The sequence below is a fragment of the Saccostrea cucullata genome, unplaced genomic scaffold, assembly GCF_032062105.1.
Source record: "Saccostrea cucullata isolate Sc308-1 unplaced genomic scaffold, CSIRO_AGI_Scuc_v1 ctg795, whole genome shotgun sequence".
NCBI lineage: Eukaryota > Metazoa > Mollusca > Bivalvia > Ostreida > Ostreidae > Saccostrea > Saccostrea cuccullata.
In genome coordinates, this window is record NW_026918012.1 from 14,510 (window position 1) to 36,720 (window position 22,211).

The window sequence follows — 22,211 nt, forward strand, 5'->3', positions numbered from 1 at the left end:
TTATATTATGTCAATAAAGTCAAAAAATAAATAAATAGAATCATGGTGTTCACCTGAACAAATGAAGTTTTTTTTCTTTATCACCAATAGTTTCTTTCAACAAATTCACTTTCTAGAATTTTTTTATTCTGTAAGTTATAAATCCACCATTACATCATACTGTTCATGTCCTCTACTGTCCCTGTCCTCTACTTTTAGGAATGAAGAACACTTGTCTTTTTTAAAAAGCAGAATTTTGTTTGAATCATCAGTCTCCGACATCACTGCATGTAGATTGTCCGGTCCTTTGAATGAAACCATATAAACCGAGTTCCAGTGTCGCAGTTCATGTAGGTGTTGGTACGAAAAAGATCTCTCACTTTTCAAAGGCTTTAGTGCTGAGTACAGGTTAAAATATGCAGCCCTTCACCGGAACGTGTTGGCGTCTTCATATGTATGAATTAGATCTAGATTCTTAAAGTTATGTGCAGTGATGAAGCAACAAAACTGTGGACTGTTCATAGCACTCCATTTCTATAAAAGTACAAAGAAGACAAGATTTATTTATTGATGATTGATCACCTTAATATCATACCGGTAATTATTTTTTTTTAATCTCCAACAATTTTAATTTGGGAAAAACACAAATAATTATTTATAGCATATATAATTATATAGACTTCCTATTGATTAAAGTTTGTGTATTTAATTGAATTGAGATCTTATTTGCAAGGGTATAAATGGATTCAAGTACATTTAAAAAATAAATTCTACATACAGGACATACTAGTTGCAGATCTGTAGCTCTCCGAAAAAAAAATATATTGATAGACCGGAGAGATACAGTGCCACCCATTGAAAAAACTGTATATTTATTGCGCACAAAAAAGTGCGCTTGGTTCTCAAATTATTTCTCCATGTTTTTAAAACTGTAATCTCAACATATTACTAACCATGTGTTCCTAACATATTCTTTCGCTGTTTCCACAACCAAACATTCCTCATAATTGTTGTTAATAATCCTCCTGCACCTGATATTGTAGTCATCGAACATTTTGCTTATTTATACTGCCATTTTGGTTTCAAAGATAATTCGGTCCAATATGCTTCGTTAAGATGTCAACTACGAGAGTACTTGATTGAGGATAAAGGAATTTTTAAAAATCTTTGCAATTGAGGTAAGAATTTGGAAGAATTAATCAAGAACCGAGCACACTTTTTATGCGCAATAAATATACAGTTTTTTCAATGGGTGGCACTGTAGCTCTCCAGTCTATCAATATATTTTTTTTTCGGAGAGCTACAGATCTGCAGCTTAGGACATACAAACTACTTTGTATACACAATTTTCCACTATGAATTAAGATGCTATTCATCAAACAAGGAAAAGAATATGTAGTGAAAAGTTTTAAAATAAATGTTTGCATATTTTCAAGCACAGATCCTCTCTCCTATATATCATAATTATTTTAGCTATTTCAAAATGATTTTTTGTAGATACACAAATTCATTTTTCTGCACAAGTTTTTATAAAGATTAGAACTTTCGCATTAAAAAAATATTTACACCAGATTCATTAACATAAAATCAACTATTGCATTGGATTAATTATTACGTTTTGTTCATTACACCTCAGTCTATGATTAATTGCTTGCAGATAATCTCGTCAAAGGCACTGCGACTTTTATTTCTGACTTCCGTAAATTTAGAGGAAATTCGGATTGAAAAACTTCGTAGCATGTGTATGCCCATAAAACCCAACGGAATTTTGTAGTAATTAGTCATACTCACAATATCATAATTTTATTGTATTGTTTAACTGATTTTTCATGTGCATGCCTAACTACTTACCCCTTTATCACCGATCTCAATCAGCAATCCGTGGCGTGGCCTCACCAGTAGACTCCATAACGTTTCCGTTTGGTGATCAGCTGATTCAGATTTGAAAATATCACGGGGTTATTGCTATTGAATTAATTTAATAATAATCTTAGGATTATATTGGCCAATTTGTCTGCAAGAAATACATTCTTTGTATTTTATTTCCGACTGAAATAGGAATGTCTATTTTGCGGTTTCGTTTTGTGAAAATCAGATCTGTAGTTTTAGTAAACCAGGATAATCCTGATTTTAAGTAGGTCAATGCTGGTTTTAAAATAGGTCAATGCTAGTTCTATCCTTTGCTTGCTGATGCTGATCCAAGTAATGCTGTTTTTTTAAATGCTGATGCTGATGCTAGCTCTATCCTGATCCTACTTATGCTGATCCTGATGCTGGTTTATGTATCAAAATTAGTTCCCTGCACTGTATGTAAAGGGTTTGATGACCAAGACTCATTTTCATTGTTTACTTTATTTATTTCCCGGGCAACAATTGATGGTTACATCAATTCTTTGTTTTAATCACATATTACATGAATTGTATATGATTTTATGCCATTTTCTCGTCTACATTCTTTTTTTTTTTTTAAATATTTTTGTTTGCTTTTTATATACTTTATTTTCCCTTTCTTTATATTTAATTACATGTATGTTTTTTTTCTTAACCCAATCTTGGTCTTTGTATAATTGGATTTTAGGTTTCCTTAGAGCGCTTTATACTATAGAGCCTCCATAGTTTAAGTATCAAATTAAAACGAAAGTAGGAATTTCCCAGCCAGAATAAAATGGCGTCTTGTGATCTCGATGATATGGAAGTCGAATTTCATGGACTGCAAGCGGAACCAACAGAATGTGAAAGTCAAGATACTAAAATTTCGCCTTATCAAGTCATAAATCAAGATGGTGGTTATGTCTTTAAGACAACCCTTGAAATGCAGCTTTGTAGTTTCATTTGTACTGGTTCATCTAGCAGGAATTATAGGACAAGGAGTAGAGAGATACGATTAGAGGACGTAGCTTTCGTTTCTCAGTAAGTAGATGATTTTTACTGTCTTCTTTGCTTTTTCTTGTTCTCTCTCTCTCAATATTATCTAAAAGAATAATAGATAAATAAACTAGTTAATTGGAAACTATAGATAAACAGAAATAGAGTAAAAACTTAGAAAATTCTAAATAATACTTGCAAAAGCTTTTTTAACATCAGTCCTGTTTTCATCACACTTTTTAATGATATATAATAATCCCTTTTGCAGATTAATAAAAAATGGACTGGGGGAGAGGGTTGTTGAACTTCTTCTTCATTTCCGGCCACGCGCATTCAGACAAGACCCATTACTTTTTGTATTGGCGATGTGCTGTAGATCCAGTGACACGGCTACAAAAAGAGCTGGATATATTGCACTTCCGTCAATTTGTCGAATACCAACACATCTTTTTAAATTTCTTGATTTTTGTCAAAAAATAAATCAGGGGAATTTTCAATCTAAAGGTTGGGGTAGAGCACATCGGAAAGCAATCTGTGATTGGTATCATAGTTATGGAACTTCAGAAACCAAGTTAAAACTTTTGGCACTTCACATAACAAAATACCCCAAAAGACATGGATGGCGACACAAAGCCGTTATGCGCCTGGCCCATCTCAAAGTCAAAGATGATGAAGATCCAGCCTTGAAGTATCTGGTCATTCTTGCAATGAAAGGGAAAGAATATGCAGATTCTACCCCATTTATGGAGAATCAAAAAAATCGAGATTCTTATCAGACGTCAATTCTGAAAAATATAAGCAACCTTCTATCTTCGATAGAAATGGCCAAACGTACAAAGGATGTCGCTCAAGTTAAGAAGCTTATCTTGAAGCACAGATTAGTGAGGGAACATATTCCAACCTGCTTTTTAAACGACAGAGAAGTTTGGTTAGCACTTGCAAGACACATGCCAATTCTTGCATTGATTCGAAATTTAGGGAAAATGTCTAAGCTTAAAATTTTTGAAAGAGGCACATCAGAGGAGAAGCCATCCTTTGAAGAATACTTGGCACTTGAGAAACTGAAGAACGAGGAAATAATCACTAAAGAAAAGGTACATCCTTTTACCTACATGCTAGCAATCAACCAGTATAAAAAAGGTGAAAACAGATCAAAATCGTTACAATGGCCAGTTTATCCACAGATTTGCTCTGCACTTAAAGAGGGATTGTATTTATCTTTTAGAAATATCAAGCCTACAAATAAACGTTTTTTGGTGGCATTGGACATTAGTAGATCGATAGAAGAAAGTGTTACCGTCGCGGGATCACCATCTTTACAAGCACTAGATGTTGCTGCATTTATGCTGTCACTTACAATTAGAACAGAAGAAAATTACCATGCAATAGTTTTCTCGAACAACAGAGCAACAGCTTTGCCCATCAGGCCCGATGATGATATCGATGGGATAGCTAATAAAATAAAAGAAATGAGAAGTCCAACGGGTGAATTTGTTGCTGATGCTGCTTTGCCATTCAAGTACGCAATTGAAAATAAAAAAAAGTGCGATGTTTTCATCATTTACACAGATTCTTTTGCTACTTTCGGAACCCCACATCCGGGACAAGCATTTAAATTCTATCGACAATCTTCAAACAGTCCTGATGCAAAACTGATTGTCTGTAATTTGGCCTGTTCTGATGTCTCTATCGGAGACATTGAAGATCAACACACTTTAACAGTGTGTGGATTTGATTCTTATGTTCCACATATCATATCTAATTTTCTTAACAACGTATTTTAATTTCTCAGAGTGCTTTTAAGAAGTAAATAAGTTTAATGGTGAATGTTTTTGTAAATTTAGACATATTTTAAATATCTAAAGAGTGTAGTTACAAGTGTTCTTTACATATTCTTTAACTTTAACTGTGAAAGTCATATCTCATGCCTTAAATATTGCTAATTTTACAATTACCTGAGTGCATTAATAAATCAGAAGCTTAAATACTAGGAAAAGCGTCATATATAATAAGTCCTAGTGAAACTGTTTTTCAAGACTTCTTAAGACTCTCTTTACTGTGTAATGTATATGAAGGTGCTTCTTATTTTTTAACGATATTGACATAAAATTTGTATATATTCTAGAAACTTTCAATAAATCAGGATCGAGATTCCGTAATTCTCGACAAAATCGAAAACACAGAGTCGTTAAAGTGACGAGCATATGGTTTAATGTTAATGCAAACAATTTTATGGCTGAAAATTGTATTTAATACACGTCTTTTATAAGAATTTTATTGCTTTGTCTAGGCCACGATATGCTATTCGTCCTAAAGGATTATTTGTAGTTTGAATTTTTTTCCAAATAAATTGATAAAAATTTCTTTGAACAATGTGCAGATTTTCAGCAGATTAAATTTTCTGTTCATAGACGTTGTATATGGAGCTCGCTATCAATAAAAGATTTCATCATTTGTCTTCACTTTTTCATGTATTAATGTTACTTTGAAACACATCGTTATATATAATGATAGGTGTTGCAAGATGCTTTAGGCTGGAAATGTATGAATATATAAGTACATATAATTTCAAGCACAGTGAGATTTGTAATTCATTACTATTTTAAAATCTTAAGTTAACTCTTTTTGGGCATTTTTTATTAATTAGCATTTTTTTCTCAAGAAACATGTGTTTAATAACTATTATCAAAATTATTATTCAATTATTGTTTTCGGTGAAATGTCGGATTTCAAAATCTGTGTTATTCCTTTCATTAAGGAAAACATGGCTGAAATATGGCCGACTCGGCGTTAAGCAGTAATAATCAATCAATCAATGAGGAAAATGCATTTATCTTTTTAAATATTGACCGATTATTACTTTAAACCAACTATTATTCGCGACATCTTTTATTCGCAATTCGTCCGTTTAAAACCAATCCGCGACGATTAATTTCCGCGCGCAGGGAAACATTTTCTACAAATCCTTAGCAAAATTAATGGTTCGCGGCAATTAATATTCGCGAGACAAAGGAGGTCGCGGATATTTCTCGCACGCGAATAAAAGTTGGTTTACAGTAAAAGAAAACACTGTCTACCAGTTACAGTTACAAAAAGTACCCGGGGAAATTATTGTTGAAAGTATCACAAAATGAATGTAATTTATTACCTGAGTTTGTATACTTTTACAATTGTTAGTAAAAAGAGATACACGTTTAAACTGCATGCATTGCCTTTTACATTAAATGACTAGCATTATCTATTGTAAAGGATTGGCATTTTTGGTAGATTGGCCCCTCTTGTTATTTGGGAGTCATGTTGTTACATATCACTTATAATATCTGTAAACAGTGACACTCATGCCGATATTCACGATGTAAATAACTCAGCTTTGTATAAATAAAGAGGAAATTTTTACAGCATTTATTTGATATTGTCTCTCGTTGATCATCTTGTAAATGTTCATGGAATAAAAAGGTTTAAAAATGACAGCATTTTTGTAATATTAACTGACCAAATGTGTTGAATAAATTAATGTGAAAGCCCCTTTCCCTACATTTTTTTACTTTTATAATTAAAAAAAAAAGATTAAAAAACCACCGTTACATGTACAAAAAATTGCAAATACTTGATCTTGATGTTACATAAATGTCAATAATAATTTCCACCTCCTCATTTATGTTATATCTCCGATACTTTTTCCCACTGCTGGGATCAATAAGGAATTAAAGTAATTTTGAGTGATTTGTAATCCAAATGGGATATCTTGAACTTTTCTCTCATATCAGTTTCTTTTTGGTTGGTACTGTAGAAACAAATGTATTTCTAATTTTTAAGTCAAGTATTTGGGGTATATATGAAATTTGTATTGTTTTGTTTTCCACTATTAAAATAAAACCTATTAAACAAGTCCAGGTGTAAAAAAAATGTCAAATATCAATTTTAAAAATATTAAATTTGTATGTATGTACAGAAATCTTTGATGATTGATGTGATCTCTTTAATACATTCACTACAAGTATATATCTTTTATATTTACTACATGTAGCAAAGGATAATAAGAACGTAGAGCTAAGTGTGTAATTGTATTTACTGTTCTTCTGAGTTATTTCTCCTGTCTTGTAGAGCAGTTTAAACATCTAACGATTGTAAAAAAAAAATATAGGTCATCTTTTGCTTATCAGGTATTGTGTGTAAAAATGAGAATGAAAAAAAAAGAATGTAAATACTCAGATCTTTATAAGGTTAGTAAAAATGTGGAATACAGAAAATATTCAAAGAATTACAGAGCAGTAGAAGAAAAAATGACAAAAATATGCGTACATTTCAATTCACAAATTTTAATATTAAGGTGTTTCATTTATTTTAAATTATTTTAATTTAAAAAAAATAAATAGTGAAAATTTCTTTCATAGATTTTACGGCATAATAAGAAATGTAAATGAGAATAACATTGAATTTACCAACAAAAAAAATCTCTAATAACCATTTGCATACCTAATGTGACTCCAAATTGAGAGGTGATGAAACAGTAACTACATGTCTACATGCTTTAACCCCGTTTTAAGCTTTCATCAGATAAAAGTCTTTCTTACTCTTATACTGGTTAATCCTGTATTTATGAGTCTTAAGATATAGTGCCTTCAAAGTGTAGTCTCCATTTTTTACCAAACTCGGAAAACAGTTAAAATGAACCATGCTGCAAAATGAAACGATTAAAAATGAACCAATAAAAACACGCAGAATAAGATCACTACATGTTAAAAATATGAAGGGGGATTTTCAATTAAGAAATAATTTTATATACGGTGTTAATATTTTATTTAACATAAGCAGTTTTTCAATTAATTTGCTTTGAAAATAGATACAAAGCCAACATCTATTGAAATGACTTATTTGACTACCACCATCTTTCCCATTCCATATATCAGATTAAAGTAGAGACTTTTTGCTTTCATTTCTTACAATTTTTTAAATAATTTTTTTAGAATAATTTTATCACTATAAGAGGAACTCAATCAAGTAACTGTCATTATAGTACATTATAATTCAGAATAATTTAATTCTGGTTGTAACGCTGTATTTGATTGGATAAAAAATTATTTTATATTGTATTAAATGGGTTGCCTACGTCACAATGACTTGCGTCAAAAACGTATTAATCCGCCTGACGTTACATTCAAAGTTTGTACAAATTGAAGTCATTTTGTTGGAACAATCCTCTTTTTTCTTACATAAAATGAATGAAAATTAAATTATAAGCAATGAATTTAATAGCTACCCATTTTATACGGTATAAACTGGGTTGGAACAGTTTACGCTTTTTTATAAACCGCTTCGCGGTTTATAAAGCGTAAACTGCCCCAACCCAGTTAATACCATATAAAATGGGTAGCTATTAAATTAATTCCTTAAATGTATATATCATTTTGAAAAATAGTATATCTTTTTGTATAACAAAAAGTTATAAGCTGAACAGAATTTCCTCGAGATTAGTTCGGTGAAATATTTGGCTTTAAAAAAGTAAAGTTTCAAAGAGAGGTCTTAGCAATTTCCTCTGTCAATCTGTAGAAAAATTGCAAATACATTTTACTCAGACACTTACTCATACATATTTTTCCATAATATGGGTATTCACACGTTTTTCACAAAATCGTGTCCTATACATCATCGTTACAAGCAAAAACCGTGTAAATTTCATAATCGATTTTACAATCAGTAAATAAAAATTTCAAAAAATTAAATGAATGTTATTAATATGATGTCAACATATCAAGATTACAGTGTATATAGATTAAACGAACACATTTAACAATTCATGTAACTTTCATTCCTTACATTCTCTTTGAAGTTCTAGCAAAAGCATAATCATCCTCGCAAGCGAGTCAACAAGTAGACGTTAAACACATGACATATTTTATTAAATATTCGTGGCTAACTGTAGCGACCTCTTTGAGAAAAAAAATGCAAAACTTAATTGTTTTTCTTATCTCAAAATCAGTGACATTAAGCTAAATGTTGTCTACGATAAAAACTTCTAACACGTGCATTTGAGGTGACATCTGAATGGTTTCTTTTTCATATATATTTTTGAAAGCTTTTTTTTTTAATTTATTGCTGCTTCTAAATGAGAAAAGCAAGCACAAAGATTTCGAGTGAAATATGGTGGGGGTGTAACCACAACGTACGTGTTGAATCTATACATTTGGTATGCGAGGATGAAACATAAAGCGAAAAGAATAGAAATGTGTTTCTTTTCTTAATTAATGTCAGACGCATTAAAAGTATCGTTGTATCTATGAAAAGGAGGGATGGAAAAATTGTGTGGAAAAATAATTTACATTTCAAAATATTTTTAACACAAAAATTGGAGATCTCTCAAACTCCAATACTCATTATTATTATCGATATTATTATCATTATTATTGGAGAAAGGTTGGAGTTCAATGAACTGTTTATATAAAACTAAAATAAAACTGAATTTCACAAGAAATATATTGGAAAGGGGCGGACAACCCCTTTTCCGCACCCTTTCATAAAATTCATGTTGGATTCCAGCAAATCAAAGACTATAGATTTAATCATAAAATGTTTTATTACAATAGCAAAATCAAAACGTTGAAGGTTGCTACATTTGTACAAAACACAGCAAAGAAACAATTTGAAAAAAGTTAAAATGGAAACAAATACTGTTTTCGTAGTAAAAAAAAAAGAAGAATATAGATAGATTAAAGAAATCTATTTACTGATAGATTTCTCGGTATATCAAATCAAGAAAACGAATGCGCTCACAAGGTATTAAATGACTGATAAGAAACGCTTAGTCATCTTCCCCACCTCACCCCACCTCTGATGTTTCTAGACTCTTTTTCTCTACCATCAATGTGTATTGTTATATTTTACTCACAAGGGTATACCTATTGAACAGTTTTTTTTTCTTCATGCCATCAATTAAATTCTGTTTCTTCAATTTCTTCTGCAATGTTATATACCGATCTATCGCCGTCTGTTTCAGAGCTTAGTATGTGCCTGTTGTCGTTAATTTCTTCCGATTGATCGTAATAGCTGTCCAGATTTTCATTGGTGGCAATTTCTCCCTCGTTTTCAGACTGAAGTTTAATTGAATAAGTTTTTAATGACTTTTCGTAGGTTATTGTCACATTTGAAACACCGGAAAATATATTAGTTGAATGCAATCGCTGATACGTATAACTTGATTCCGATTGATTGACTGAGCTCTGATAAAGACAGGCACTTGTGTTAGTTGTGTTTGATTTGTGCTTTTTATACTTTCTAACAATCATCAATATCAGTAAAATTGTACAAAAAACAAGGAAGGATGTACATATACCAATTAGAATTAAAGTAGGGACGTGAATGTTATTACTGTCGTTGTTTGAAACTGATTCAAAAATATCCATACTTGTGGATTTGAAAGAAATATTGTCCTCTGTAGCTATCATCCCATTCGTGGTGGTCATTGAAACGGTTTCTGTGAAATAGTAGAAGAGAATATTTGTTAAAACAAAATATAGGGGGGATTTAAACTAAAAATGCAACCTAAATGGTGGTTCACAAAAACTGATAAACTAATATTTTCGAACACTAAGGAATATCTTTTAAAAAGTACATTTTTTTTAAATTTCATGTATTTGTCTTTATGCTTTATATAGTACTAGATGGTAGTACACATTTACCAGAGAAATGATGTGAACATCAAAATGAAACATTGCATTTGGATTCTGTGCAGAAACATTTCTTAAGACAAAATGGTCCATAATATGGATATTCACAGGGCATCTCACAGTGTAAACCGAAATATCCTGGTCTACATTCTGTTCAAATATTCATCTCAGAAAAATACAAAGTTGGTTACAGAGCGATATGAAAAGTCGCTAATTAAGATATTTACATAATATTAATGAATTATTAATATTTAAGAAATTCAAATGGAGAAAATTATTTTAAAAAGATTTTTTTCACCTGTGCATTTCTTAAGAGAGGCGTTCCAAGAAGTTCCACGACAACAGCCATAGGGTCTTAAACAAAATATAGGATAAGGTTGAAAATTTATTCATTGCATAAAGTTAGCTTTTACATGCGAAAACTCAAAACAGAATCAAATTAATAGCAATAAAAGAAAGATAATAAATTTTTTTAAAATAATTAAAACTATCCAAATAAAAAAGCTTATCATGAACACAATACAAAAGACACAAATAAACAAAAGTGACTGAAAGTAGACTCAGAACAAAAAAAAAACGCAAGATAAAATTGCCCCAGAACTATAAATTAAAACAAAATATTTTCAAATACAATTATCTAATATAAATTAAAAATACCTTCCGTTACAGGGGCCAATCTTTGGGATCCTTTCAGTTGACATAATGATGGAAATAGCTTCTGTGTTCAAAGAATTATAATCAAAAATGAAATTTAAATTCTAAATTGCTAAATAAGTCACTAATTTCATCTGAATGATATTTACACTTCCGTGGCAAAACCAATTACTTTTTAATTATAACAGGATATGGCCGCTTTGATGAACTTCATTACAATAAGTAATATACATTATATATAGTTTATATCTTTTAATCCTGACACCAATTCCATCTACATGTACGAGCATATATACGTGTAAACTTGAAATACAGTGTGTTATACTGTACTAGTGCTTAAAGAAATTCCTATTCCAGTGTTAGAGTTTAAAATGTACAATATAAACACTTGCATAGAGATACAATATTTTATTCCACTAACTGTTCAGGAGATCTCATTGTGATACCACTTAACCAGATGTTATGAATATAAATAAACAATACTGAATTTTAAACAGACCTGTAGGCTTACGTGTGTCAACAAACACAATTAGCAGGGGAACCAGTTAAAACAAAACTTTGAATACCCAAAATCAAGCATGAACAACTGTTCAAAAGTTGGAATATGTAAGTATTTAACTTAATCTCATGTCTTTCATATCAAAAAATATATATTACATATAGCATTTGATAAAAAGACTACGCAATAAAAATAAATTATTTATATATATCTTACCACTTTCGTTTTGCCGTATAAAAATAGCATGGCGTTAATCAATACAACAATCAAAATAAATACGTTTTTGAAAATGCATATTCGGAGAAAAACATGATTCAACATTTGATTACAATGAGAATAAATACTTTCGTTATTTTTTTTTCTATTTTGTCAAATTCAAAAGCATCTCTTGCAAAGCCTTTCATAGTACTTTCTGTCAAGGCACATTCCCTATTTCTGAAAAAGTAAAATGTATTATAATATTATGACCATTTGATCTTCTAAACAAACCCCTGCGTTAAAGATTTAACTATTTAACATTGTGGTACATGTACTCTTGACAGATAACCATGACGACTGTTGCGAAAGCTCAACATAAGATGTATTTGTCCCTATGCATCATTGTTTCAGTCTTCTTACCCATAATTTACTCCGGAAGCCTATATGTATGTATATACTTAAGTGAAAAGCTTACATTTCAAGCAAGAGCAATGAGTTAACTAGCTATTGAAAATTAATGTAATGATTAATAGAAGATGCCAACAGCTTGTCTAGCAACATGTCCCACGATTAAAACAGTGAAATCCTGTCCAGTCAACAAAGAAGAGAAGGAGGAAAGAGAAAGATTATTAGCCTGTGAAAAAATAAACCAGAATTGTACTGAAGCTGCTAAATTCAAGTATCACTGCCTTATGAACGAAAGGGGGGAACTTGTTGAACTTTGTGCACCTATGGTCTGCATCTTAGGTAAAATACATGTATTTTGAAAATAAGAAAAGAATTAGTCTCGATTTTACATTAGTTGTGCAATAAAGTTCAAGTTTCAATTGTGAAATGGAATCGTACTTTACTAATCCTTTCCTGTAAAGAAAAAGATTGAAAGAAAATGCTAAACTACAATAATTGTCAAGTGATACATTTCACAACAATCAAGATACAAAATACAGTAAACAATGAATATTGTTTTAAATTTGTTTCTTTTCCATTGCTTTATAAGGGAGAGTATGTGCAGAGTTCAACCTTGGGGGAGGTCTTATTCAGGAACTCCATACAAAGAATTGTAAAAATTGCCCATTCCTGTATGATTCGTCTACATTGTTCGAATGTAAGATCTTTTGACTATTAGTGATGATTTCATTGAGAAGGATTGACATTAATGGTCTTACTTTGCATTCAATAGATCAAGAGTGTTTTCCTCATTCAACATATACGAAGAGAAAATATTCAAAGGAAAAAACGCATAAGTAAGTGTACCTTTATATGTATCTTTCAGGGTTTAATTAGTGCAAGCCAAATATTCTTCAATTAAGTGCATGAAGCATTTCACATACATGTAAGAATGCTACAAATAGGTCATTTTGAATGTATTTAACGACTTAGAAATTCTATTACCTCTCTTTTTACTAACCAAAACAATGATACAATTACGTCACATCTCTTAATGTTCATAATTTTAGGAGCAATCCTGGTGGCACATACTCCATTTTGTTAGTGTTTGGGATTCTTGGCCTGGTGTTTTTATGTTCCTTTTCCGTATTTCTCTATTGTTCAAAAGCTTCTAACATGAAACCATCTAAGGTAATGAAATAAAACACAATAACATGTACCTGTTCATAAATATCTATATACAATTATCAAAAAAAAGAAATAGTATACATGGTTTTCCAAAAATAATTTTAAAAAATAGAACCCCTTGAAAATTGTTCTAAATAAAATGCTTTTTATTTATTACAGGACAGTTCAATTGAAGAAGCCTTATGTGATTGAATGAGACTTCTGATCATCAATATCAATACATCAAATAGAGACAGTAATGAACAAATGTGGAATCGTAGTATGTGGTTCCTGCGTATTTTCATCGTCATTTTCTTGAATTCAACATATTGCATGTTTTTTTTCCATTAATTAAGTATTATAAATCACTATTGTCATAAAGCATTGATGAACATTTTTCTACAGGCTGTTTTTAAATAGTTTGATGCATAAATTTTTCTGTATTATGGACATATTTCTCTATATAAATATTTCCTTTCTGTTTATTATGATTTGGAAATATATCGTCATCCAACAAATGTAAATGATATGAATGTTTCAAATTTCATTTATTTTGTAGAGTTAATTTCTATTCAGATATCTGGGAATTAATTGCTATGATATATTTCTTTTAATGCTTACGTGAGGATAACTAATTGATCACTTGTTTTATGCAAACATTATCTCATACACTTAACAAATCTTCTAAGGGTTCACTCTAATAAAATATTTTTAAGCTCTGAATGACCGTCACTTATTACTTGACTGAATAAGTAGATGTAGATCTGCGGTGCATTAATCAGTAGCTATAAAGTGTATGATTTTAAGTGTAGATTATGTATGACAAGAAATTTACGCTAGAGTAGCGACAGCATATATCTAAGAAATCGTTTGAACGAAAGACATTAAATTATGATTTCTGAAATGTATATGTGATGTAACAGAGAAAGAAAAGTAAACGATATTGTTGAAATGCGAAAAAAAAATCTCCGGCTGATTTAACATTAAAATGACGTAGCGATGATACTTCAGGTCGATAGACATATGCATGATTATAATTTCGCTTCAACTTGTCTAATTATCCTTAAAAAATTTAATTTTCTCATCTTTTTTTATGTTCTAAAAAATGTTGACGAATTTTCATGCATTTATTAAAACATTTAATAATCGAGTAAAAGTAATATTCTCAACAATATTGAAAATACATGCTGTTACACCTACAAAATAATATTCAAATAAATGTTAAATTCAAGTTGGTGAATAATCAGTTGTGTATACTAAACAAAATAATTATTGTGGCATTGAGGATTAGGTACACACAAAGCAAAGGATAAATTATGATATACGAGGGCTGTTCGGAAATTATTGAGACACTGTTTATATTTTTCTTTCTTCTAATGAACGTTTTTTGGTGAAAATTCGCAAATAATTTTGACAAACACCAAGAATTATAAAAGCTGAAAATATATCAGAAATATTTAAATTTGTATCTTCAATGGTCTATAAATATGCCAATGGTAGGGGTACCATCCCAGTCACGAAATAAGATATTTAAAATATGAAACAACAAAGTTCAAATGTACGGTGGACCGATAATGAGGGTGAAAACAATTCAATTTTGGTTTATAATATTTCAGTTTTATTGTGACTACATGTTGTGCAAGTTTGTCAGAATTCTGATACTGATCAGAAAAACTGAGATCGTTTAATAAATTATGTTCCGTTAAGAATTCCGATAACGGCGAAAAAATGGAATTTGATGAGTAGGCGGAGCAGCGAGAGACTATAAATTTGGTGCATCTCTATTTAACGACGTTTGATCCTGATATTTAAAGTCTTAAACTTTTTTTGTCAAGTATATTTTTATTTTCTAAACACGTAGCTTATTTAAAAATCAAATCAAAATATGTGGGTCAATATGTTCTTTTGGCGCTACAGTGCATTAAATATGACCTTTTTGCACTGAAATTTATGTCTTTATAAAAAATTACATCTTCAACGTTTTCCCTCTAATATTCTTATCCAAATAAAGCATGGAACAAGATAAACTATACGTCTTTTTTTATAAAGACACTTTAAAATTGTGACTAAGAAAAAGTTGATATGCATAATCAACTATTTGACCTTCCTGGACTCACAAAATGTGATTTTTCTGGCATTAAAAATTTGATAAGCAAGAAAAAATTTTCAAAGTCTTAAACTTTTGCTGAATTTAAGCTGATAGGTCAAAGTTATCTTTAATATTCAGTAAATAACATCAAAAGTGGGGGTATATGATGTTAATTTTTAGATATTACGAAAAAATTGTCAATTTTCTATAAAAATTGTCACAATTTTTTTCCTGGACTTTCAGAATATATTTACTTCATTTGTCATAATTCATCGAAACAAGGGAACTCTATTTGACCCCCTCCCCCTGCACGATTTAAAAGATTTAATAAATCATTTTTTGTGTATGGCGATGGGTCTCTACCCCGACCTCAAACTGCCCCCCTCCCCTAGCCTTTACAAGATCCCACCTCTGCTTATGACTATGTTTATTTAAAGGGATGTCATATCTATATATATATATATATGTACTATTCTTACCACACATTGTAAGCTAGACAATAAATAAAAACTTAAACATTAAACATTGTATAATAAATTTACACAGGATTCCCGAACACACTGGGATGCGTAGATGGAACATTCATTAGAATTATGGCTCCAACTGAAAATGAACCGGATTTTGTGAAAAGAAAGGGATTCCATTCTTTGAATGTACAGGTCAGTATTATATTTCTTCTTTATTTTCTTTGTTGTTTTATCTCAGATCAAATGCTTCCAATGTTGAAGTTATAGATTATTTAATCAAAACATCAGTGATATGAGCGTCGCATTTGAAAGGGGCAGCCAATGAAAAAATCTATTCCCCTGAAAAAAGGACTTGATAAGCAGAATTTTATTTTAAAAGTCGTTTGAACTCCTAATTACTAAATCATATTTAGCTGACTATACTGCAACAAAAAGTTGCCTCCCACACCCCTTCTGATGCTACGAGACTACATATCAATATTATTTTTATTTAAATTCTTTAACTTTGCAGCATTATATGCAATTTATCAGCCATCTTAAAAAGTTAGGGCTTCATTTTGATTTCAAATAGATGGTTTGTGATGCCAACTTCCAATTCACGAGTGTGTGTGCCAGCTGGCCCGGTAGTGTCCATGATAGCAGGATTTGGCGGGAATCCTTCCTTTGTCGACAATTCGAAAGAGGTAAACAACTTTATTTATATTTTACTAAAAAATATTGATACATTTGTTTATCGATGGAGAAGAGAAATAAATTTTAAATGTTGAAGGTTATTATTCTAGAAATTCAATTAAGAAACTCTTGTACGTTTAGGTGAACACAATGGCATTTTGTTGGGCGATTCTGGATACCCCTGTCCACGCAATTTAATGACACCATACCTCAACCCGCAGACAAACGCTCACCAACGATTTAATGCATCTCTGTGTCGAACCAGAGTTCTTATTGAGCAAAGTTTTGGAATTCTGAAACGGAGGTTTTCCTGTCTTCAAGGAACTCTGAGGTAAAGAAGCTTTGCATTATTTAGATGAAATACATGCAACTTCTAAAAAAACATATTTTGCTATATTCAGTAAATAATACCCTCTATAATTTTTTAACAGATAAACCGTCTAAATGTTTCATATTGGCTCCAACTAAAAATACTGACAGCCATCTCTTGGGGACTATCACAATCAAAATACATCTAATTAACTTAAAATTCAAATCTAATTTGATTTTTTTTACAGAACGGCCCCTGAACAGGCAGTAGCATACGTTGTCGCTTGCGTCATCCTTCATAATGGGATTCGAACTGGTGATGTGATAGATAGATTGGACCAGCAAGAGGATGCATTTGACCCGACGTCCCACCAAGTTGTGTGCAATTCTCCAGAGGGAAGTCACTTGCGAGACTATATCGCACAGACGTATTTCGGGTAGAGCTACATGTAGGTATGCACATATTCATAAACACTTGCATATTTTTGAATTCATAATGCCGAAGACCACACAACTTACATGTATGTATACAACTATACATTGATTCAATCAATGACAATTATTTATATAACATTTTTTGTCTATTTCAGGTCATTTTCAAGTGGTTGACGGTTTATAGTGACATATGTTTCAGAATTTCATTTGATATACTGAAGTACATACGTTTATTTATAGTTTAAAAAATAAATATTTCACATTTACTGATCCCAATTCAAGAGTTTGTGATCTATTCAGAGCCTCTCAAAAGTAGTAAGTCATTGACAAACAGGGTTTATGATGAATTCTGGAAATTCAGAACTTAATTTACACAATAAATATGATTTTTTAATCTCAAGCATTTCAATCTCCGTTTGCAATTTTTTCTCCTCTAAGGCTAATTTCTTTTGTTCTTGAACAAGCTTGTTTATTTGTTGTGTCAGCTTCTCATTTTCAAGTTTACTATTTTTTATCTCTAGATCATCCAAGATCTCTCGTGGTACCATCTTCCTCTTCTTTTCCTTAGGTCGTACATCTTTCAAAAAAAATATAAATGCAAATATATACACTGTACTTGCGTATGTACCATCTTGTCAAAGATTAATGTTAATATATTTTTAAAATGATAGGTATCTTACCTGAATTTGTACTAAATGATAAACTTAAACCGGAGCTCTTCGAGGATGTTGAAGCATCACCGGTTCATTCAACAACTGCTGCTAACGCTTGTGTTTGGACAGATGTTATTGGTTCTATAATTACAATGTACATGTATATTAAATGTTTAAAGGTTTCCGTGGTCCCAAAATATGACATTTTTTTAATCTTAACTCTACTAGAGAAGGAGAATTTTACTCTGGCAAAGTTCTACCTCTGAAATAAGTGACATTGTTTAAATTACCATCGGTATCAATGCTTCCCACCAGGCCAACAATGTTGGGTCGAGTATCCATTGCCTGGTACAATGCCTCCTCTGCCTGAGTGAGGGGCGCTGATGGTGGACCTCCCCCAGTCTTGGGCCTGCGTATGTCATAAATTTTCTCTTTTGCTACAATTGATGGCGATTTGAAACATTTCTCATTGAAAAATATTTCCCAAAAATACTTTGCTCAACTCTAAAAAAAAAAAAGTAATAACATTTTACCTCTCTGTTTGATGTTGTCATACTTTTTGTAGATGGAGTCAGATGTTCTGTCGTTTTTAAATTGTCTGTATAAATGAAATTAAAAACAAAACATTGATAAATTCTAATTTGTGTTTGACAAATTTGACATCTCATTTTAAAAGTGTAACATTTTCTTTTAAATATAATAGTGGATAATCACATAGAATATACTTAAACATAATTATATTTTGTTTATTAAAATAGTTATATTTTTGTTTTGTTTGTTAAAAAAAAAATTTTTGTAGTCATTTATATTTGTTTTCTTGTATCCTATTTTTAAAAAAATCTGTAGGATGGTCAAATTATTTCCCCCCATTTGGGACTTGATTTTTTTATTTTAAAATGAATTTCTTTAATCTCCAATATTATTAATGTCTGAAGCCGCGGTCTGAAGTGGTTTGTACCTATATTTGAGCCCCCACCCGCTTTCGTCGTTTATGACCAAATGGTATATAATACACGACATAACGATGTAACCAACATATGTGATGCTGTTTAAGATGAGATTTTATTAAATTAACAGAGGAATTATGATTAACTGTGGGCATTTACAGTTACGACAGAAAACATTGTCCGTATTAATTTAGGACTGGAATATACTGGGATAAAATTTGTGTTTACACCTAGAAAGGGAGATCACAGCGAGAATCGTCTGGTCATGGTCAAAACAAAAAGTAAGTGAATTCAGATTGATATAACAGTACTAACAAATTCAGTGTGTCAGTGATGGACCTCCAAGTTTCTTCTTTTACCTTTCCATGTTTCCCTTTAACCCCCGCCCCTTTCATCTTTCCAAATAGTTGTTGTTCGAATTTTAAAACCTCTTCAATTAAAGTTATCTCCTCCTCGCTGGTCCAATGAGCCACCCGTTTCCTTTTACCCCCTGATATCAGCCCAAGTATGTCTTTCTCAGCCATTTTCATACAAAATAACACACAGACGACAGATATTTATTGCGTAAAATCATTACGTAAAAATTCCGCGAAAGTGCGCGATGTTATAGATAGTTTTCGATTGACCAAGAGTTACTTCCCGTTGGCCGCCATACTGGAGGTCCAAATGCTCATATTCCTTCATTGTTCAACCAATTAAAATTTTTATATTTGCTATTTTGAATTAGAAATCATTATTTTTCTGAAGTATATAAATTTTTGGAAGCCTCCTTTATTTAAAAAAAATTATTTGATAAAGATTTTCCACCAAATATTTCTGCTATATTTTCTTAAACTTGGTAAGACAATGAGGGAAAATCACTGAGTCGACCTCCAATATGGCGGCCAACGGGAGGTAACTTTCGCTAAATTCAGGCCTATCGAAAACTATCTATTGATGTAACACCTCAACTGAGTTGAGGAAAAAAAAATCACCTCTATTGAGGTGATACTCAGTCTGTTTGGTGACAGTGAATTGAGGAAATCCTCAGTTAGGGAAACCTCAAGGGGTTTGAGTTGAGTATTGAGGGTGAGGTTGAGGAATTTTGGTGACGGCGGGGCCTGGACATTCCGTCATCAAGAAAATATAGTTTTACTCTAGACTATTCCGAGTAACCAAAACGTTTGTGTGTGTGTCGGTGTGTGAGCTTTACAACCTGTCTTTGTTTTCTGTGAATTGATTTGATTTATTTTTTCAAAATACAAACTTTAACTTTTTATTGCTTGACTTTCGTTTAATGAATTTTCATCACAAGTTCACATGTGATACTTTAACCAAATATATTCTATTAAAATAATGATTCCATCTTCTTTGTTAACCTTAAATTGCTTGAAATATTGTGTAAAATCCAGAATGAAAATAATGTCTTGAATGTTACAGTGTTGAAATTATTAAGTGTCGGAAATGCAATGCAAAATTAAATGCAGCAAAAAATGGTACCTCCCATTACCCAAAGAAACTAATACATGTAGTACATGCTCGATTGAACACTCTAATCGGTACAAGTTTTAGAAATCAAAACGTTTATATATAGGAAAGTTTAGTGACGCATACTAATCTTTTTTTTCATTTATTTGACTACCTGCGAATAAAAAAAAATGTCACGTATGACTATTGGTTAACATTATAATAGGATATGGATTAATCATGGATTTCAACACCAGTCCTGACATGTACGTACCTGAACAAACAAACCAATTGACATTTTCGACTCTGAAGGAAAACATATCATTTGAGGGAAGGGGGTTACGTATCGCGATGAGAGGAAATTTGTTAATCTCTTTTAGTCCAATAAACACGAAAGAATGGCTTGGAATATTTGTATGCAACTACAATGCATTTGTTAAAAAATGTCTAATTATTCATTTTTTTTCCATCGTATTCTGAAAGCTCGGAATATATATATTTTGGGGGCTCCTCCGTGTAAAACAGCATGTACTTAGTTACAATCATGTACCCGTAATATCGTGTCAAAGTGATATTCTTTTAATTCGAGGAAATAAAAGAAATACATTGAATTGAACATATTTTATTGACAATTAAAGTCAAAAGGATAAGACACATGTTCTACACAACTTAGATAGTCTTCTCCTTATACAAAATTTTATAATATTGCCAAAATAAAGAACAATTATTTTCAGTAACAATTAGTAGTGTCAAAGACAGTAAACTCTTGATACCAGAACACAATACTATATATACAAGAAATTAAGATTTTTCAGAGAATCGACCACACTCTTTTAAAAAGGTATGAATAACTTTAAAAATTTCTACATTCTGTTGATCAGAGAATGAATCAACACCCCATAACATTAGATGGACATCTATAATGTACAAATTGTTGAATGATAATAAATTATTCATTAGAGAAAGTCTTGCTGTTGCATATTTTCTACAAACAAAAAACAAATGATAGGAATCCTCTATTTATCAACATGAGCAATTCGGACTGTCAATTAAATTACAGCGAAATAGGTCAGAATTTGAAAATACAGTCATGTCTTAACCTTGTGTGAATAATATTCCAAAATCTCTTACCAAAAGAAAAATACTTGGAGGTTTTACAATATTGCTTGACAAGCATTTTTAAAAACTTTTCACAGAAGTTTTACAGAAGTTGCCTCCGTTATGTTAATTTTAATTGCATTCCACTTTCTAACAGTATCTAGTAGAAATACATTCGGTACAATACAATTATAAGCAGACCTGTTTACCTATATCATTGTCTCTCAGCATTTTTGATTAGACTGTCCGTGAGATTTGGTATTTGCCAGCAAGACTTCACATTCAATCAATATTACATATATAAATGGAGAACAACTGCTTTTCTAAATACTAAAACATGGTTTGATAACATGGTCATGATCATTTCATAACACAAGTCAAGTTGACATAACTGTGTTCGAAATCTTTTTAACGATTAAAAAGCGTGAAACTGAGATAGATCATAACGAAAACAAATTTCTCAATTCCAAACAAGTGTTTATTTCTTATATCCGTATTTTCATGATAGCAAAAGATGAGATGAATTCTGGACTAAAAATCCGTACAAAATACGGCGAAATCGTAAGAGTAAACAGGGGCCCGTTTTACAAAAAGTCGTAAATCGTAAGTCGTAAGTCTTAAATTTTCCGATCTTACGACAAATCGTAGGACCGTTTTACGAAACGCGTCGTAATCGCAAGTC

The 22,211-nt window shown here is 31.3% G+C and overlaps 4 protein-coding genes and 1 long non-coding RNA gene across 6 annotated transcripts; 3 read left to right on the forward strand and 2 right to left on the reverse strand.

The window, feature by feature from the left end:
- The first annotated feature begins 2,555 nt into the window (after positions 1-2,555).
- On the forward strand, positions 2,556-6,272 carry LOC134233427 (RNA-binding protein RO60-like). The gene is made up of 2 exons (XM_062715429.1): positions 2,556-2,889; positions 3,113-6,272. Exons 1-2 carry the CDS (start codon positions 2,645-2,647, stop codon positions 4,626-4,628), a joined length of 1,761 nt encoding a protein of 586 aa, XP_062571413.1. The 5' UTR covers positions 2,556-2,644; the 3' UTR covers positions 4,629-6,272.
- Positions 6,273-9,457: 3,185 nt separating this feature from the next.
- On the reverse strand, positions 9,458-11,520 carry LOC134232820 (uncharacterized). Its single transcript, XR_009984867.1, has 4 exons — positions 11,166-11,520; positions 10,807-10,862; positions 10,521-10,658; positions 9,458-10,315 (listed from the first exon to the last, which is right to left on the reverse strand). It is a non-coding gene; the product is annotated as an uncharacterized LOC134232820 (long non-coding RNA).
- A 113-nt stretch (positions 11,521-11,633) lies between these two features.
- LOC134232886 (uncharacterized) lies at positions 11,634-14,564 on the forward strand. Its single transcript, XM_062714906.1, has 7 exons — positions 11,634-11,768; positions 12,204-12,305; positions 12,393-12,606; positions 12,857-12,964; positions 13,040-13,103; positions 13,317-13,437; positions 13,594-14,564. The coding sequence occupies exons 2-7, from the start codon at positions 12,210-12,212 to the stop codon at positions 13,624-13,626; spliced, it is 636 nt and encodes a 211-aa protein (XP_062570890.1). The 5' UTR covers positions 11,634-11,768; positions 12,204-12,209; the 3' UTR covers positions 13,627-14,564.
- Positions 14,565-16,080: 1,516 nt separating this feature from the next.
- On the forward strand, positions 16,081-17,653 carry LOC134232978 (putative nuclease HARBI1). 2 transcript variants are annotated; one of them, XM_062715001.1, is made up of 5 exons: positions 16,081-16,161; positions 16,541-16,652; positions 16,783-16,972; positions 17,199-17,403; positions 17,541-17,653. In XM_062715001.1, the coding sequence occupies exons 1-4, from the start codon at positions 16,096-16,098 to the stop codon at positions 17,389-17,391; spliced, it is 561 nt and encodes a 186-aa protein (XP_062570985.1). In that variant the 5' UTR covers positions 16,081-16,095; the 3' UTR covers positions 17,392-17,403; positions 17,541-17,653. The 2 variants fall into 2 exon arrangements, with proteins under 2 accessions (XP_062570985.1, XP_062571053.1); XM_062715069.1 differs by having other exon boundaries at positions 17,199-17,399.
- A 52-nt stretch (positions 17,654-17,705) lies between these two features.
- LOC134233234 (uncharacterized) lies at positions 17,706-19,509 on the reverse strand. The gene is made up of 4 exons (XM_062715248.1): positions 19,301-19,509; positions 18,572-18,636; positions 18,329-18,475; positions 17,706-17,962 (listed from the first exon to the last, which is right to left on the reverse strand). The coding sequence occupies exons 1-4, from the start codon at positions 19,507-19,509 to the stop codon at positions 17,706-17,708; spliced, it is 678 nt and encodes a 225-aa protein (XP_062571232.1).
- Positions 19,510-22,211: the final 2,702 nt, after the last annotated feature.

Excerpts from the sequence above, each read along its gene's own strand:
- LOC134233427 (XM_062715429.1), top strand. The coding sequence starts at position 2,645 with ATGGCGTCTTGTGATCTCGATGATATGGAAGTCGAATTTCATGGACTG. Across the intron at positions 2,890-3,112 it reads GACGTAGCTTTCGTTTCTCA|ATTAATAAAAAATGGACTGG; the intron begins GTAAGTAGATGA and ends TCCCTTTTGCAG.
- LOC134232886 (XM_062714906.1), top strand. The coding sequence starts at position 12,210 with ATGACGACTGTTGCGAAAGCTCAACATAAGATGTATTTGTCCCTATGC. Across the intron at positions 12,306-12,392 it reads TTTACTCCGGAAGCCTATAT|AAGATGCCAACAGCTTGTCT; the intron begins GTATGTATATAC and ends AATGATTAATAG. Across the intron at positions 13,438-13,593 it reads CTAACATGAAACCATCTAAG|GACAGTTCAATTGAAGAAGC; the intron begins GTAATGAAATAA and ends TATTTATTACAG.
- LOC134232978 (XM_062715001.1), top strand. The coding sequence starts at position 16,096 with ATGGCTCCAACTGAAAATGAACCGGATTTTGTGAAAAGAAAGGGATTC. Across the intron at positions 16,653-16,782 it reads TTGTCGACAATTCGAAAGAG|GTGAACACAATGGCATTTTG; the intron begins GTAAACAACTTT and ends TTGTACGTTTAG. Across the intron at positions 16,973-17,198 it reads TGTCTTCAAGGAACTCTGAG|AACGGCCCCTGAACAGGCAG; the intron begins GTAAAGAAGCTT and ends TTTTTTTTACAG.
- LOC134233234 (XM_062715248.1), bottom strand. The coding sequence starts at position 19,509 with ATGGCTGAGAAAGACATACTTGGGCTGATATCAGGGGGTAAAAGGAAA. Across the intron at positions 18,476-18,571 it reads TGACAACATCAAACAGAGAG|CAAAAGAGAAAATTTATGAC; the intron begins GTAAAATGTTAT and ends CATCAATTGTAG. Across the intron at positions 17,963-18,328 it reads GGGAAGCATTGATACCGATG|ATGTACGACCTAAGGAAAAG; the intron begins GTAATTTAAACA and ends TTTTTTTGAAAG.